We start from the raw sequence: 18,843 nt of genomic DNA, 5'->3' as shown, positions 1-18,843 counted from the left end.
ACCGCACAGTGTAAGATCAAGATAATCAATTTGTGTGGGATCTTTACACATTGTAAACGATAAATTAAGACTGTTGTCATTGCAGTATGTCAGAAAATCAGGCAGAGAGTCTCGGGGACCCCCCCCCCATATCAGCAGCAGATCATCTGTATATCTCCCATACCAAATAATATGTCCAAAAAAGGGGTTCTGGTCTCCAAAGATGCGGAGTTCTTCCCACCACCCCATGAACAAGTTTGCCAGGGATGGGGAGAACTTGGCCCCCATAGAAGCTCCGCATCTCTGGAGATAAAAAACCCCATAAAAAAAAAAATAAAAAAATAATAATAATTGTGGGTCAACAGATGATCTACCGCCAACATGAGGAGGTCCCTGACATGTGTGGTAAAGGAGCCATACTTCCGGATATGAAAATCCAGGGCCCTGAGGGCAAGACCATGGGGGATTGAGGAATACAGGGCTGCTACATCCATGGTAACCCATGTGTAGTGCTCAAGCCACTGTAGAGGTTTTAAGCTATTCAGTAAGTGAGTAGTGTCACGCAAATAGCCCGGCAGTCGTTGAACCAAGGGTTGGAGACAACTATCTACCCACTGGCCCAGACGTTCCCCCAGGGAGCCAATGCCCACAACAATGGGGCGGCCCCGTGGGGGAAAGTCCGGCTTATGCACCTTGGGGAGGTGGTGGAAAATTGGGACCACCGGTGTTTCCACCATAAGATAGTCTCTTTCTCTTTCTGTAAACACCCCCAAGAAAAATCCTAGATTTAATAATTTCTTAAGCTCCACCTGGAATCGAGCCGTGGGATCTCCTGTGAGAATTTGATAGGTTTCTGTGTCTCCCAATTGGCGTAAAGCTTCAGTTCTATACTGGCCCGAATCTAGAACAACCACAGCTCCCCCTTTATCCGCATTGCGGATGACAATTGAGTCATCTTTTTGAAGGGACTGTAGTGCTTCCCGTTCGGGTTCAGTAAGATCCGAGCTAGCTCTGAAACTCCTTTGTAGCTGGGCTAGTTCACTCTCTACCAGATCTTGAAAGTTGTCAACTGCTGTTGTCCTGGCCTGTACTGGGTAGAAATAGGGGTTGGAGACGGCTACGGGGCCCAAAGCCGCCCCGGCGACTGGGCCGCCACTCACACTGGACACTTGTTCCAGTGCGAGGGCGGTTGAGGCCTCCCGGAAGGGAGCAACCTCCCCAGGCGCCGGGGCAGCGAAGACATGGGGCCCCGCAGCCGTCCCCACAATTCCCCCTTTCACACCTGAGGGCAATTCCATACGGAGAAATGGTGAGAGTGGCACGCAATTGCTCAGACCCGGATATGTTGGGCCAGGAATTGGACCTGGTGGAGAGAAGACTCCGGGAGCGGGGCTATAATCTCCAATCAATTAAGCAAGCTAGACAGCGAGTATTATTAAAAAACCGACAGGACCTGCTGGGCACGGGTGTAAGATGTGAGACTAGGCAAAAGAGAAAATTGACTTTTTCAACCCCATATAGTTTGGAGTACAATAAGATAGTCAATATTGTGAAAAAGTATTTGCCTGTCTTACATTCGGACCCCAAGCTCCGCATGATCCTGAAGGAAGGATGCGCCTTTTCAGCGCGCCGTGCCCCCACTTTGGGGTCCCGCCTCTCCCCGAGTCTTTTCTCCAGCTCTCCCAGACCAACTCCTACCTGGCTGTCTTGTAAGGATTCCTATAAATGCGGGTATGGTACCTGCAGGTACTGTCGTGTCCACAACCAGACGCGGGAGATCTTTTCCATCTCTAAAGGAGAGAAATTTGAAATAAAACAGTATATTAACTGTAATTCTAGCAATATTGTATATCTTATCACCTGCACAGTTTGTGGTCTACAGTACGTGGGGTGTACCACCCGTCCTCTGAGACAACGCATCTCGGAGCATTATAATGGAGCCGGCAGGTGTCTGAGGAATGAATCATATGTTACCCAGATTTCCAGTGTCTCCAAGCACTTTCTGAGAGAACACCAAGGTAGCATGACCGGTTTCACATTTCAGGGCATAGAGAGGGTGGCACTCTCACCTAGAGGGGGTGATCTACGCAGATTACTACTTAAACGTGAGGCATTCTGGATATGGAGACTGGGCACACGTTTGCCCACAGGGTTGAACTCCAAAATGGATATCAGCCTAACTTATGATGTAAGAACCTAATCATCAGGAATTTAATCCAGGTGTTCTTCCTCCCCCCTTTCCTCCTCCCTTCTTCCCTTCCATTTTCTTACTAACGTCCTCAACGTTATGCATCCTCCTATGCATCCTAGGTTACAAACTTTATATTATAGATTCTGCATAGCATGGTTTGAGGAATTTATGCTTACTGTATAATTGACTTTGATGCCTAACCATGTCATCTTTGGGTTTTTTATCAGATTTTATATACTGTTTATATGTCTAAATTGTCTATGTCTCTTTAAGAGAGGTAGCCACACCCCTTGTGGGTGGGCACCTTACTATTTAAACCTGTGCAGTTTTTGTACATGCTGGCTATGATTAAGGAGCCTTTCAGAGCTCCGATACGCGTCAGCCTTGTCTGTGTCTACTGATGTGTCAATAAAGTTGAAGATATGGCTTTTAACCCAGCCTTGGTGTAGCGGAATACTTTTCTTTGCCACACACACACATAAACGCACACACACACACACACAAACACACATACACACAAACGCCTAGGCTCTCGGGCAACAGTTTGGCAGTCTGGTTGCTGAATTCTGTACAAAAGTGCTGCTAGCATAGTGGCTAGCGATGCCTACTGTTGCTATGGAGAGGGGAAAGGGGACAATGCTTGTTGCATGACGGAAAACATAGCTCCCAACTGTCCCTGTTTTGGAGGGACAGGCCGACTTCACTAACCAAATCTCTCTGTCCCTCGTTCTTCCTCATTTGTCCCTCTTTCGGGATTGATTTACAGATCTGTGTAAATATGTGTATTTTTCTAATAAAAATGTTTTTGACTTTAACCTTTATCCCCATCCTTTAAATCAATATATTTCTTACTTTCAACTGTTATAATAAAATAAAACTAATGATGATAGAGAGGACCAGTGTAGTTTGAATGATAGAAATACATCTTTTGGTTATGAATTCTTTGTGATATGCATGAGTAGGGGTGTGGCTGGGCGTGATTAGAGGCATGACAGGGGTGTTTCTTAAAGCGTCCCGGAATGAGGAGGAGACCAATGCCTCCAGCCTGCACTAGGCCGAGATGATCCAGATCTCTCAGGGAAGGGCAAGGGCTGGTGTACATGCGCTAGATTCGTGAACCAGAGATCTGGCTATCTAAAGATTTGATACTTACCCGGGGCTTCCTCCCGTCCCATAAACACGTGCGAGTCCCTCGCCCTCTTCCCACAGTCTCACGTTCAGCCGCAATCAGCCCCGGTAACTGGCTCAGTCACGTCAGATTGGGTCTCCTGCACATGCGCAGGAGATCCGTGCATGCGTAGAAGACTCAGACTGGATGCAACTTAGCCTATCACCGGGGCTGATCGCGGCTGAACGGTAGACTGGAGGAGGAGCGCGAGGGACTCGCATGTGTTTATGGGGCGGGAGGAAGCCCCGGGTAAGTATCATATCTTTAGATCTCTGGTTCACTTTAAAGGACAAGGTGGCCATACACTGATCGATTTGCCATCAGATTCAACCAACAGATAGATCCCTCTCTGATCAAATCTGATCAGAGAGGGATCGTATGGCCACCTTTACTGCAAACAGATTGTGAACCGATTTCAGCCTGAAACCGTTCACAATCTGTGGTGGTGGCGGTGCTGCCGCCTCTCCCCCCCCCCCCCCCCCCGCATACATTACCTGCTCCGCCGGCGTGAATCCCCGCTGTCACTGCTGTCTTCTCCGCTCTGGTCTCCGGCATGCTTCACTTCTTCCTGAGCGCCCTCTACTGTTTAAACTTCCTGCCGGGCAGGAAGGAGTGAAGCATGCCGAAGACCAGACCAGAGCGGAGAAGACAGCAGTGACAGCGGGGATTCGCGCCGGCCGGAGCAGGTAATGTATACCCGCTGTATTGCGTCGGTCGTCGGGCATTCGAACTCCGCTAACGACGCACTCCCGACCCGCCGGCGACCGAGAAAAATCTTCCGCACGGACGGGTCGACGGGAATCGACGGGAATGATCGATTTCGGACGGAAACCGATCGTTCTGTCAGCGGTGTGCGCAGCGATTTCACAGCCGTTTCGATCACTGTGATCGAAACGGCTGTATATCGGCGGGAAAATCGTTAGGTGTATGGGCCCCTTAAGGTGAGAGGGATATGGAGGCTGCCATATTTATTTATTTTTAAACAATACCAGTTCCCTGGCTTTTCTGCTGATCTATGGCTAATTCATTTAGCCATATACCCTGAACAAGCATGGTGATCAGATATTTCTGACTGAAGTCTGACAGGATTAGCTTCATGCTTGTTTCAAGTGTGTAAATCAAATACTACTACAGCCAAAGAGATCAGTAGGACGCCAGGCAACTGATATTGTCTAAAAGCAAATAAATATGGCAGCCTGAATATCCCTCTCAGTTCCGGTATCCGTTACGAAACGGTTCAAACTAGAAAGAAAACAGCCCGATTCATAGAATGGACATGCTGACAGATCCTATGTCAAGCAGAGGATCAGATCACACATGGTAACATGATACATCTGGTGTTTGCTGCAGTGACAGAACGCAAAGACATTTGCCTGTCTTACTTGCTTAAAGGACAGCCGAGGTGATAAGTAGCTAATGAGGAAAACAAATGTACCTATCCTCCTTCTCCTAATAATTACTTTTTTAGACAACCCACAGTTTTATTTAATATTTAAATTTAGTTTTTGAAGTTTGTACTGTTTCATTGTCTATGGTCAATGACACCTTCATTGAAGTATGCCAGAGCTCAAATCTGGGAATTATTGATCCTTTTTATCTCTCTCCTGCTCTCAGAAGCCATTTGCTGACAGAAAAGTGTTGTATGGCTGTAATTACTTATCAGTGGGGGTTATGCCATAGTTTGACCCAGTCCGACCCAGTCTCGATGCGGATAGAAACTGTCACTTGCATACCTGATGTTAAACTTTTTGAGACAGAGAAAGAAAAAAGGAACACAGCCTAGTTATTTGTGTGCTTGGCACTGTACATACACATGTCTATCTCATCATGTCACATGTCTCCTCAGTTGTCCTTTAATAAATTGCACTTGGAATTAGGGGAGTTGGGGCCTAGTAGGGTTGACCAGCATGGACCAAGAAATTTCAGATGACAGCTGCAGAAGCTTAAGCCCCGCCTCTGAAGACAAGCAAAGCAAACAGAACAGGTTCTCTCTGAAACTAACCAATGCAATTTGGCGAGACTGGCAAGCTCGGTACCAGTGTTGCCAACTCATCCCTTTAAATACGGACACTTATGAATTATACATGTCTTGTGGCTAGTTAGAGGCAGTTTAGGCACTGATTATGTGCGAGAAGCCCCAGAACCCGTATAACTTAGATGTGTCAGTATTTAAAGGAGTGAGTCGGCAACCCTGCTCAGTACATTGTAGGAATATTTTCTGACAACATGACTTACTGGGTCATGTTCTCTCTATATGGATATGAATCGTGGTTAATATTGATTCATCCATAAGGATAACGTTTGGCACTGCTGTCCAGCAGGAGATGAAAGTGGCTATTTATTAAAGGCATTCTTAAATCTGAAATGAAAAGAAACACCAAGCCCAGCATCAGATTGCTATTACTAATGTCTCAGTTGTGCAGCTCTAGGTTAAGTAGAAGTGTTCCTTATTTCCTTATTTATTTCTCAGTAGCGTTATTCGGTAGGGTACTTGATAATGAGTTATGAAATATTTACTTTGCTTCGGGAAAATGTGTGAGATCAATTTGTGTTGGGCTCTAGAAATCACATTGATTTGTTTATTCTTTGCAGTTGCTGAGAGCTACGTGCTAATGCAAAGTTTGAAAACAGAATCAATCATTGCATACATTAACACATGGCCTTCCACCGGTTACTCAAAGCGAGCGGTTTATTTATTTTTTTCCATTTCAGAAATAAAAATAAAGAGTCCGTTCACTCTGATATTTAAAGGAATACTATATTAAGAAAACAAAGTGAGTTTAACTTACCTGGGGCCTCTACCGGCACTCCACAGACATCCTGTGCCCGTGCCAGGACAAAACGCCCCCCAGGTACCCCGCCGCGGCTCGCTTCCAGTAGCCATGGCGACGGGGCGGGATGACGTCACCGACGTCGTGACGTCAAAGGGGAATCCGATCCACCCTACAGCGCTGCCTGGCACTGATTGACCAGGCAGCGCACGGGGTCTGGGGGGGCAGCTGCGGCGACGGGTATAGCGGCGGATCGGCGGGTAGCGGCAGCGATCGGAGGTTACACGCAGCTAGCAAAGTGCTAGCTGCGTGTAACAAAAAAAAAAATTATGCAAATCGGCCCAGCGGGGCCTGAGCGGTGCCTCCCGGCGGCATAGCCCGAGCTCAGCTTACCGCCAGGGAGGTTAAAGAGGAACTCCAGTGAAAATAATGTAATAATAAAATGCTTCATTTTTACAATAATTATGTATAAATGATTTAGTCAGTGTTTGTTCATTGTAAAGCCTTTTAAATCCCTGATTCTGACATTTATCACATGGTGACATTTTTATTGCTGGCAGGTGATGTAGCTGCTGCTTGCTTTTTTGGCAGTTGGAAACAGCAGTAAACAGCTATTTCCCACAATGCAACAAGGTTCACAGACTGCCAGGACCATGGTCCTCAGAGTTTCTTGTGGGAGGGGTTTCATCACAATATCAGCCATACAGAGCTCCCTGATGATCCGTTTGTGAAAAGGAATAGATTTCTCATGTTAAAGGGGGTATCAGCTACTGATTGGAATGAAGTTCAATTCTTGGTTTCTCTTTAATGTTGAAGCCACTGCGCCTGCGTGGCCCTGGCTGTGCGCATCCTCTCTTCTGCTGATATCGCCAGGAGCTTCCTGCACAGGCGCAGTACGTGGACAGCAAGAGCGAGGACGCATGCGACCACGGCTGCGCAGGCACAGTGGCTTGCGACATTAAAGTCACAAATACCAGAAATAAGCCGCGACAGGGGACTGGGAGGTCGTTTTCTGCCGCCACGGGCACAGGACGTTGGGGGGGGGGGGGGGAGTTCGGTAGAAGCCCCAGGTAAGCTAAACTCTCTTTTTTTTCTCAATACAGTATTCCTTTAATCTTTCATTATGCATTGGAGGGGTGATTCATTCACTGGCTTCTTATATCCCCTGTGGGCTGAGGTTACAAGGTCCCTGCACCTGAGTTCCCATGTCTGCACAGCATCTATTATAAGGTCTCATTTCCTGTGTTGTATTTAAAGTGGAGATTAAGGCTAAAGGCACCCATAAAGTCATCGATTTCTGCCATCGATATACAGCCGATTTAACCACTCTGATCAAATCGGCTATAAATCGATGCAGCAGGCATGATGGATTGACCGATCGATCAATTTCTGGCCAGATTCAATCGAGTGTCGGACACTTTCTGCGCATGTGCGTGACGACTCACTCCTGCGCAGAGAGTGCCCGGAAACAGGCGCGCGATCAAAGACGCTCACCGCCGGCCCATCGCAGCCGTACTACTCTGGGTCATAGCGACCCGGAGGTAGTACTGGCCCATAGGGATTCGCTGGCGAACGGTTCGACCAACATCTCTCAGCTACTGATTGAGATGAAGTTCAATTCTTGTTCACGGTTTCTCTTTAAGTATGTGATAACTCCAAATCATAACAGCAGAAAAAGTTTTGAGAGTTTTGAATGCAGGATTAGCACCTTTATTACTTAATACACCCAGACCAGTTGCTGTTGAAATTAGATTTTTATGGTGACAATCCCGCTTTAAGAGATTTACTTTTACTACATTTCGTTACAGAAAGAGAAAGCAGAAGGACTGAACAATGTTACATTTCAGAGCCTTGCATCACCAGATCAGGATCAACCGCATAGTTACCTTCATGGTAAAGCCTTCTACCTCAACAAGGATTCTCGCATGGGCAAGTACTAGAATGTGAAGATCGCTATAAAGTAGCAAAAACATTTGTACAAGCCATAACGCCTCGTTCACATTAGGCAATGCGTATGGCTGTGCGTTCAGGATGCAAGCGCACCCGATCACACGCCATCCGCGTTGCCATGCGTTGCGCTACCCCTGTAATCTCTGCGCCTGATGCAAATGTTTCACTTTGTGTCATGAGAGAACAGGCCCTGAGAACTATGCAGATGAATGGAAAGCAAGGGTCTGCAGTAGTTCCTCTACAGTGCTGGTGTCACTTATTCGTGGCAAGCACCAGCCTGAGCGGATGTTCCAATTTTTACTCAATGTGTATTGACCACAGACTGGCACAGCGGTAACCAGGCAGTGCATGGAGATCTCAGCATGGTCCTTTAGGCCCTATTTATACTTAATGCGTTGAGTTGCATTGCATTGCGTTCCATTGCATCACATCCCATTTTGGCAAATGGGATGCAACGCAACAAACTCAACGCAACGCATTTAGTGTGAATATGGCCTCAAAATCAGCATGGTGGCTTCTTGGACAGCATCGCTGCTTGGGAGAGTTACAGGATCTGTGCCCAGCAAGGACATTGTATGACATTATTTGAGGCTGGATTTACACTTAGATGCATTGCGTTGAGTTGCAGCATGCTTTTTTCAATAGGATGTAGCACAACGCAACTCAACGCAACCATCTGTGACAGTGCCCAAGTCAGGCGCTAAGCGGTGCCCTGCAGGGACTTCACAAAGGGCCTGATGCACAAAAGCACGTTAATATTGCCATGCACAGACAGCGCAGGCAATATTACCCTTACTACCTGCACTGTGTATTGCGAGTTAGGGCCTGTACACACTGAAAAACGCAAGCAAAACGCAAGCGCATGCGTTTTTAAAGTGCCTGTAGTTTTAAAAACGCATGCGCTTTTGCCTGCGTTTTTTGTGCGTTTGCGGTTTTCTTGTAATTGCTGATTGGCTAAAGAATCCTTTATTTTTTTTTCTAGTTTACATTTCAACAGGAATCAGGAGATTGCAGAGTCTTCTGGGATACTGACTTCTGAAAAACGCAAGCGCATGCGTTTTTAATGCGTTTTTCATGCGCTGCGCTTAAAAAAGCGCAGCAGGCACTGCGATTGCGTTTTTCTAAAAACGCATCGCACCAGTGTGTACAAGTCATCACGATTTTCATTCTTTTTCAAAAGACCTTGCGTTTTTAAAAACGCATGCGTTTTTAAAAACGCAACGCAAGCGCAGCAGTGTGTACAGGCCCTTACACTACTAGCACGACATGTGGTACTCGAGTAATGCAACAACTACTACTGTAATGTGCATTTCTAATAAGCATTACCTTTAGTAACACTCATTGCCGTAGTAATATTGGTATGCACAGACATCACACGGATATATTACCGTTACTTTCAGCAGCGTATACCGCAACTTATGCTATGAGCATGACCCGCAGTACTTGAATAGCGTGACGGTTGCTTTTGCGCATCAGGCCCTTTGTAGAGTCAGGTCAATGCCTGGATGGTAGCGCGTAGTGCCTGAATTAGACACCGTCATAGATGGTAATGTTAAAGCTAATGGGAATTTAGAAAAAAAATGAACCAGATACTTACCTAAGGAGAGGAAAGGCTCTGGGTCCTATAGAGCCTTCCCTCTCCTCTCCCGGTGCCCTCATTGCAGCGCTGGCTCCCCCGTTTAAATCCCCGGCTTTGGAAGTCTTCGGGAGCATTCAGTACTGTACTGCGCCAGCTTGAACGTGCGAGAGAGCGTGCTCGCACAGGCGCTGTACGGAGTCGCCTGTCTTCAGAGCACTCGTGACTGCTGTCCTTAAAGCCAATCGGAAGACTCTAAAGCATTGGTCTAATCAGAGAATGCCGGAATTTACCACGGCTGTGGGTCGTAAATGTGGTTTCCGCATAATAGCGTACACCTGCAAAAAATAACAGATTCTGAAAAAAAAATTACAATTAACCAAAAAACCCCCCAAACATTCTGCGGAAATAGCAAATTCCAATTTCCGCAGTATTCCATTGAAATCGGAAACACTCTTATTGGGAAGTGGAAATCCATAGGAATCAGAAATCGCTATTTCCAACCATCCCTAAGAGCCATCTCTTGGCTTCTCCCCTCGCCCAACTAACCATCGATCAAACACACACCCCTTTGTATCTATTATGCTTTGGTCTATCCATGTCAAAATAGGTTTTTCGTTGAAAAAGTATGGACATTTTCAGTTGCATTTTCCATTGCTTTTTTATTCTGTACTAACTGATGACCCGGCGTTGCCTGGGTATGTATTTGGCTGCTGTTGGCTCCGCCCACTAACACACAATTACTCAATTACTCAATGACCTAGTTTGTGAGCTTTGCGGTCTTTGGCATCAATAATTTGCACTGAAATGAAATAAATCTGATTGGCTGTGGCTCCACCCCCTTTTCTGAATTTGAACCCCAGTCATCCAATGACCAACTGTACCAGGTTTGAAGCTTGTGCCATTAACAGTGCAAGAATGGCAGCAATTAAATATTCCACTTGAAAATCAATAGGTGAATTTTGATTGGCTTTTGCAGGCTCCACCCACTTTTCAGAATATTAATCCCAGTCACCGAGTGACCAACTGTGCAAAGTTTGAGAACCCTGCCATAAACAGTGTAAGAATGGCTGCAGTTTACACAGTGAAATTTGCATTTGTCTCTGCCCACTTTTTGGTTATGGTGATAGAAAGTATCCTATATGTTATTCCAGGCAATGTACTATGTGTGTGCCAAATTTCATTCAAATCCGTTCAGCCAGGGGCTTAACTAGAAATCATTGAGCCCCCCTGCAAAACTTTGGATGCGGCCCTCTTCCCCTGCACACTGAGCAGGGACAGTCTACAAATCTTTGTCTACAAAACTTTGTATGATTCGTTATCAGTGGCTGAGCAGAGGCAGTCATTAGAACAATTGTGCAGAAAGCAGGAAGTGTTTTTCTCTCCTTGCCCTTAGTTGTCAGTCTCTCAGGACGGGGCCCTCTGTGGCTTCTGAGCCCCCTGAAGATGCATCCCTTACAGGGTCTATTGTGAGGCCACATACACACATCAGACCATAGTCTTTTGAAAATGAAAGATCACAGACCAATTTTACCCCCTTCCGTGTAGTATGAGAGCCATACCTACACAGTCTATTCTATGGAGCTGAACTCCCCATCAGATAAAAATCTTTGCAAGATGCTACACACAAAGATGCTGCACACATGCAACAGATCAGTATCTGCAAAAGATCTGTTCCTGCCAAAGATCCGTTCCTGCCAAAGATCCGTTCCTGCAAATTGCATTCATAGACTATGAGATCTGCAGATCATCATACACACCTTGTTTAACTGACATTCATCTGCAGATCAGACAATCATCTGCAGATCTGAAAATCCATCCTGGTGGATCTGATCTGCAGATGAATGTCTGTTAAACAAGGTGTGTATGATGATCTGCAGATATCATAGACTATGAATGCATTTTGCAGGAATGGATCTTTTGCAGGAACAGATCTTTTGCAGATACTGATCTTTTGAATGTGTACAGCATCTGTGTGTGCAGCATCTTGCAAAGATTTCTGTCTGATGGGGAGTTCAGCTCCATAGAATAGACTGTGTAGGTATGGCTCTCATACTACATGGAAGGGGGTAAAATTGGTCTGTGATCTCCCTAATTTTTCAAAGACTATGGTCTGATGTGTGTATGAGCCTTAACACCCCTGCATTCAGCCATTGTTGCGTGATTGAGTAACAAACATCTAAACTTTTGCATTTATAATATTAGTATTATTATTAGTATAATATTAGTAAGATAAGATATGCATAGTAAATCTGTAGATCCCCACTTGTATGTTTATGTTCACATTTAAATCGCAATAGCTATTGCAAGCGCTGAGTGCTTTTGTTAGCGATTTTAGAGGTGTTTTTTGTGCGATTTGCGATTTTGGCAAGCGATGTTGTAAGCGCGTTTGGTGTGTGATTTGCGATTTTCTGTGTAAAGACTACAGGAAGTGCGCTCTTTAACCTGGAACTGAATGTATTGTAACTTATTTTTTTCTTAAAAAGTGCTTACAAAATCGCTTTGCCAAGCACTTTTAAAGCGATTTGCGATTTTCCCATACCATTCATTGAAGCACAAATGCTCAGAAAATGGTGCAGGACCCGCGTTTGCGATTGGAAAGAAAGCTCAATGCTCATGTGAGAACACTCACATTGGAATTCATTGCACAATCGCTTTTAAAGCACTTTTAAAGGACAACTGTAGCGAGAGTGATATGGAGGCTGCCATATTTATTTCCTTTTAAGCAATACCAGTTGCCTGGCAATCCTGTTGATCCTCTGCCTCTAATACATTTAGCCACAGACCCTGAACATGCATGGAGCAGATCAGGTGTTCCTGACATTATTGTCAGATCTGGCAAGATTAGCTGTATGCTTGTTCCAGGTGTGATTCAAACACTACTGCAGCCAAATAGATTAGCAGGACTGCCAGGTATCTGGTTTTGTTTAAAAGGAAATAAATATGGCAGCCTCGATATCCCCCTCACTACAGGTCTCCTTTAAAAAACGCTGGCGCTTAAAAAAAAAAGTTCAAAACGCTCATAGCGCTTGATTCACTAAACCGTGATCACTCATATTGCATGCAAAAATTTGCTTTTGCGCGTGAAAATTTGCGATTGCGCGCAGAAACGCGAAAACGCATGCAAGAATGATAGCGCGGCCGTTATATGACATCACGGTTTAGTGACATTAAACAAATTACAGTACGGTTTAGTGAATCAAACCCATAGGGCTCGATTCAGTAAACGGTGCTAACCTACTTAGCACGCCTAAAGACTTTAGGCGTGTTAACCAGGGTGCTAAGTAAGTTAGCACCGTTTCTAAAATCAGATCACGCGCAAAGTTTTACGCGCGTAAACTTTTACGCGCGCAAAGTCCGATGCGCACGAAACGTTGCATAGAGGTTAATGGCATTGCGCGCGTAAACATATTTTTGCGTGTAAAACTTTACGCGCAAAACTTTGCGCGCGAGTTTATTTTATCACGCCTAAACTGAGTTTAGGCGTGATAAGGGGCTTTTCAGAAGCGTGCTAACAGTTAGCACTGCTTACTGAATCAAGCCCATAGTGTGAACAAGCTTGTAGGGTGCTCTCTGAGCTTATCCATGTCTGTGTATGTAACTAGATTGTGTTTCAAGTGTGAACTGAATGTTATTTTTTCTGTTTTGTAGATTTTCTCTGTTATAGTTTGCGGATCTCTCCTGTCTGGAGGGTATCAGAATAGTCCTACTTCATCCGAATTGTACTGCGTTCTAAATCACAACCCTTCAGCTTGTGGATATGGAATTGGAATTGGCATTTTATCTAATGTTCTCTGTATACTGTTCCTCCTTCTCGACATCTTTGAGGACTACATATTCAGTGACTTGTTGCAAAATATCATCTTCATTTCTGATATTTTTTGCTCTGGTAAGCTGTTGTATTTAAATTTTAAGATAGTGGTTTGTGTTACTGAATACATCTATTTATCAGTTTGTTTGTTTATTTATTATTAACTTTGACGTAACCTTTACCAGACGCACGCAGTTAAAATTTGTCCTGTTTGGAGCCTCGTATCTTTGCCAGGGTGTGATTCCCCTTCTCCAGTCGCTGAGCTCTGTGCCTCTGTGAGCCAATCAGCAGTGGCGTACCTAGGGAATTTGAAACTCGGTGCTGATTATTTACGGACAAAAAAAAAAAATTATGAGAGGGTTGACGGGTTGGAGCACCGAGCGTGTCACTGCTAATTTTGGGGGATTTGGGGGGAAAAGGAGTCATCAGGATGTGGATGGAGCTAACCGTTATGAAACTCTATACTCTACACAATGCTGCAGGAGATGTCAGTGCTATGTAAATACACAATAATAACATGGTAGGGCATTGGACTATGACTTTGGTACTATTAGATTGTGAGCTTCTCTGAAGACAGTTAGTGACATGACTTTGTACTCTGTAAAGTGCTGCAGAAGATGTTAGTGCTATATAAATACATAATAATATGGTAGGACATTAGACTATGACTATGGTAGGATTAGATTGTGAGCTCCTCTGAGGACAGTCAGAAAAGAGGGACATACGAAAGAGTGGGCCTGGTGGGAAAGCTGAAAGCCTGGTGGGAAAGGAGAACTGGCAGGAAGACCTCTCACCAGGACTGCAGACATCACCAGTGCTGTTTGGCAGGGACATGCTGTTAAAAGAAGCCACTAAAATCTGAAAAGAGGAACGGGTCATGGGGGAAGACAAAAGGGTGGGAAAGGGAGCTGGGAAAAGAGATAAAATTACCTGCAAGCAAGCTAATCTAAATTGCCTGGAGCTTGCTTCTCTGCTCACTACTGAAGTTGGCTGGCCTGTCAACACCTGTATCACTGGAATATGCAACAGCAGACTGCCTTGCATTACTGATTCATTACTCTGAGCAGGGTAAATAATCGTTAGTCCAGGGAACTTTGGCATTACAGCAGCCAGTGCATACAGCTAGTAATGACAGACAACTTCTGAAGCACTAAACACATCCTGCCACCTCTCCCTGCTAATGTCCCAGCTGCAGCACAGCAATCATTCTCTCCACTCACCCTGCTGCTCTGCACATTCACTCCTTGCAGGCTTTGAGTAGCGAGCGAGGAGACACATTGCCCATGGGACAGGAAGGGGGAGGGGTGTTACATCTAGTGCAGGAAGTAGTACAGTGCCCTGCACTGCCTGCTGTTATTTCCCGAATGTTGACCAAACTATGAGAAAAGGTCCCAGGTGGAAGAACACAGTGGCTAAGCACCACAGTGGCACCCCTAGCCATGGCTACACCCGGTCCTGTGAGCACCTGCAGCCCTATGGTAGGTACACTACTGAATCACAGTGCTCACAATCGAGAAAAAAAACACACAATTAGGCTAAGCGAAGCTCAGGGAAGGTTTCCAGGGAGATTAGAACGTGTCCTAACGTTCAGAAAAGACAGATCACAATCGAGAAAAAAAATACTCTTGCCCTTAACCTTCCTGGCGCTATGATTATTTCAGGATATTAGGGTCGTTTTAAAACGTTTCAGACCCTAAAATCAGGACAAAATCATGCCGCCAGAGTCTCTGCAGCAGCCCCTGCTCTCAATCACCTCCCTGGGCTCCAGCGCTGCAATTTTACCTCCGTCCTCCAAGTGGCGCTGTAACTCTGTAGTGAGATCGATGACGGCAATGCAGAGCCTCCGAGGACAGAAAGGAGAACAGATGGCGACGTGGCGACATCTGGATCCGCCGGTAGGTGAGTAAAAGCATCCACTGCGCGCTATATTCTGCATTGAGCTCTCGGCGGCTAGCCCGAGATACACTCAGGATTACCGCCAGGGAGGTTAAAGTAAACCTGTAGGGAAAAAAATGCCGATGGGGGGTACTCACCCCTGGATGGGTAAGAACCCCCCAGAGTCTGTGGGTCCTAAAAGAGTTAATCTGGAGGCCCCGTTCACATCTGAGCGATTAATGGGTGATTCCCGCTAATCGCTAAAGCGCTATCGCTTTTTTAAAGCGCTAGTGCTATTTTACCCTAAGGCATTGATCTCACTGCCACAATTGGCGCCGATTGTGGGGAGTTTTGCGATTAGCGGCAATCGCAAAGCGCGTCACATGCAACATTTTTGCTGCAATTCTGGAGCGATCGCAGTACAGTGCTTAATAAAGCACTGATCGTGATCGCTCTGAAAAGTGTCCAGTGATTTTACTGCGCTAATCACAGTAAAATCACTCACGCAAAATGCCATTGGCTTACATTGATTGACATAGTCAGGAGCCAATGAAAGCAGCTTCTGACCGGCAGCACTATGCCGTCATATGGACGGCAGAGAGAGGGACTTGCAGCAGGGACAGAACGGCGGGAGCAGCGGATTATGGCAGCAATTCGTTGGGAGGCGGCGGTTTACCGTACAGCAGTCTCTGGTCCTTAAGGGGGCAGAGACTGCTGGTACGGAAGTGTTTAAGAAAAAGAAAAAACTCAGGAGAAAAGCTTATTTCAACTGGTCTAAAGCATTTAGTATATTTACAGTTACAGATAAGAAACTTTGTTGGGAGGCCATCGTGTTTTTGATCATTATATAAGTGCATGTAATTTATCAAGTAATGGATTTTAGATGGTAAGCTATTAATAAAAATAAACGTTAATTAGATTTCTTTTACAGCTTGGTAGATTGCACTGATTGATTGCAATAAAAGCTATATTCGTATGAGAGCTAATGAATATTATGTTACCAGTTTCTTGTAGCATCGTTTGGAGTATTGGATTCATCTTCCTGGTGCATGAGTGGTCTTGGCCGGCTCCTTTTGCCTTTTCAGTAGGCACTAGATGTGCTCGTGCTAGCATAGCTGCCACATTCTTCTCTGTGCCTTGCTGGGTATGTCTGCTCACCTCTTATAATTATTGATTAAACTGTATTAATAATATGCAGCACTGCACAATAGATAGGGGAGACATTACAACAGTGTTACACAGAGGCATTACAGTGTTCGGTTTCTTTGCCAAACAGTCAGCCTTTAAGAACCACTTCCCCACTAAGGACCCTTTCACACTGGTGCAGTGCGGTCAAATTGACGCACTACCGCAGCCTAATGTAATCCTATGGGGAAGTTCATACTTCCCACATTGCGTGACGCTGCGCTGGAAGTGCCAGATCTAAGGCTAGCTCCAAACTACGTTACCGTGCGTGATCCACAGCAATCTGCGTCAGCCCGGAAGTCATTTTACTCTATGGCGACGCAGGTTTTTTTAAAATGACGGCGCTGCATTACAATACACCTCCGCATACCCGAAGCAGGAAGTGACCACAAACACATGTCACTTCCTGCTTGGCTGGTGGCCAGCTAGGGAATACCGTGTACTAATGCGGTGTCCCATGGAGGCCTATTTTGGGTGGTGCTGATGCTGGTTTACATTGTGAAACCAGCCTAAGGGTATTTCCCCTTAAAAACCAGAGCCCCCAAGGCCAGATTTACCATAAGGCACTGTAGGCACGTGCCTACAGGCGCCTGTTGATGGAAAGGCAGCTTACTCCCCTCCCCGAGTTCCTCCCTCCCAACTTCCCTATGCAGAGTCCCATGCAGAGTCCCGTGCAAAGCGTAAATGAGGAGTTACTCACCCTGCTCTTGGCATTCCACTGATGAGATCTCCCTTCAGTACTAGCAACTTAATACTGAGGATACCTCTGGCTGTCTAATGCTATCACGGGAAAGAGAAGTAAAGGAGAAGTGATAGCTGCCCCCAGCCAGCACACTTGCGGTGCAGTTCGGCGGGGGTTTGTAGGTTCATGGAAGGCCAAATCTAGGGTGCCAGAACATCTGTGCCTGTAGACCATACATGTCAAACTCCGGGCCGCGGGCCAAATTTCACCCTCAGAGCCATTACATTTGGCCCTCAAGTGGTTTCCCCACTTTGCATTATGTTTAGCCCACTCTAGACCACCAGGGAAGCTATATTGGAGGTGAAGCCCTAGAACACCAGGGAGGGAATATGGGGAGGTAGGGGAAAAGACCTAAACACTAGGGAACTGTATAGGGAGGCTGGGGGTCTCTATACACCAGAGAACTGTATAGGGGAGGGACAACCTCTAGTCACCAGAGAACTTTATAAGGGAAGGTGGCCAGTAGGCATTGAGGTTGGCCAGCGACTAGGGCCCGCCGCCCCAGTGTACAATTTCGGCCCACTTTGTATTTGAGTTTGACAGCCCTGCTGTAGACTCCTGTGATGTAAATCCGGGACTAGGCGGCCCAATCGATCATAAACTATCACATTATTTGATCCCAACCTAATGGCTGATTGCTCTGGACAACAGCTGGTCTTTTACTGCAGTTTTATTTGCATCTACCTTGAAAAATCAGCCTTACGGACTAAAAAACATACAAACATCTCTGATGCTCAAAGTATAAGAGAAAAAAAATGAACAAGTAACTTTATAATTCAGCTGACATTCTCCGCACTGTGGCTACACAGGAATTCTTCCCTCCATATTGTTGTAGGTAAGCTCCGCTGAGCAAGCAGTACCTCTCTGCTTTATTACTGGAGTCCCTGGAGGAATACATGTAGCAGGAAGCCTCTCAGGAGGTATATCCTACAACAGCATTTACCTTTATTTATTTTCTCTTGCCTCTGGCTGCCATTTAGAACTACAGCTAAAAGTTGCTCATGTGTACAAAGCCAAAGACATATAGTCTAACTGCTAAAACCATATTGAATTAACTGTGAATAACAATGACTGTACTGTAGCAGAAATGTTAATGTATTCCTCACACCGAAAGCTCTAGGTTTCTGTCAGAATATTAAGGATATTTTCACTGCTCAGCACAGTCATTCCGAGAGGTTTAACCTCCTTGCTGGCTATGCTGGAATTAATATACTTTATGGGGTTATTGTGAATCTGTATTCAGTATCACTTTCTTTAATAAATCATTCAAACAAATGACTGCAGCATGTGGATCCATTGGCGTGAAGGGGAGTATGGATGAGTCGGCAAATATTACCAAGCTGAAGCACAAATTATAAGCCTTCAAAGGGATCCTGAGCAGTGGTATAAAAAAGAAATCTGGACTTACCTGGGGCTTCCTCCAGCCCCCTGTTGCTTGTGAGGTCCTTCGGTGTCCTCTAGGTTCCCTCAGTTGTCCCTGACGGGCCAGTGACGGCTCCGTAAACCTGGCGACTTCGGCCAAAGCCGCACATGTGTAGCCTGTCCACGCGTCTGTCGCAATTATGCTCCCATCACCATTAGGGCCCTGTGCATGC

General features: G+C 45.7%; 1 protein-coding gene across 2 annotated transcripts in view; it reads left to right on the top strand.

Annotated features, from left to right (window-relative positions):
* SYNGR4 (synaptogyrin 4) overlaps nucleotides 1-18,843 on the top strand; it is a 49,300-nt gene that overhangs the window by 8,885 nt on the left and 21,572 nt on the right. Inside the window, exons 2-4 of one of the 2 annotated variants that reach the window (XM_068242976.1) lie at nucleotides 7,918-8,038; nucleotides 13,287-13,524; nucleotides 16,326-16,465. In XM_068242976.1, the coding sequence (XP_068099077.1) occupies nucleotides 7,943-8,038; nucleotides 13,287-13,524; nucleotides 16,326-16,465 (474 nt within the window). In that variant the 5' untranslated portion in view covers nucleotides 7,918-7,942. The remainder of the gene's footprint in view (nucleotides 1-7,917; nucleotides 8,039-13,286; nucleotides 13,525-16,325; nucleotides 16,466-18,843) is intronic. The other variant, XM_068242977.1, reaches the window with a different exon arrangement.

The sequence above is a fragment of the Hyperolius riggenbachi genome, chromosome 6 (assembly GCF_040937935.1).
Source record: "Hyperolius riggenbachi isolate aHypRig1 chromosome 6, aHypRig1.pri, whole genome shotgun sequence".
Classification (NCBI taxonomy): Eukaryota; Metazoa; Chordata; class Amphibia; order Anura; family Hyperoliidae; genus Hyperolius; species Hyperolius riggenbachi.
This window is presented reverse-complemented; position numbering and strand designations above follow the sequence as displayed.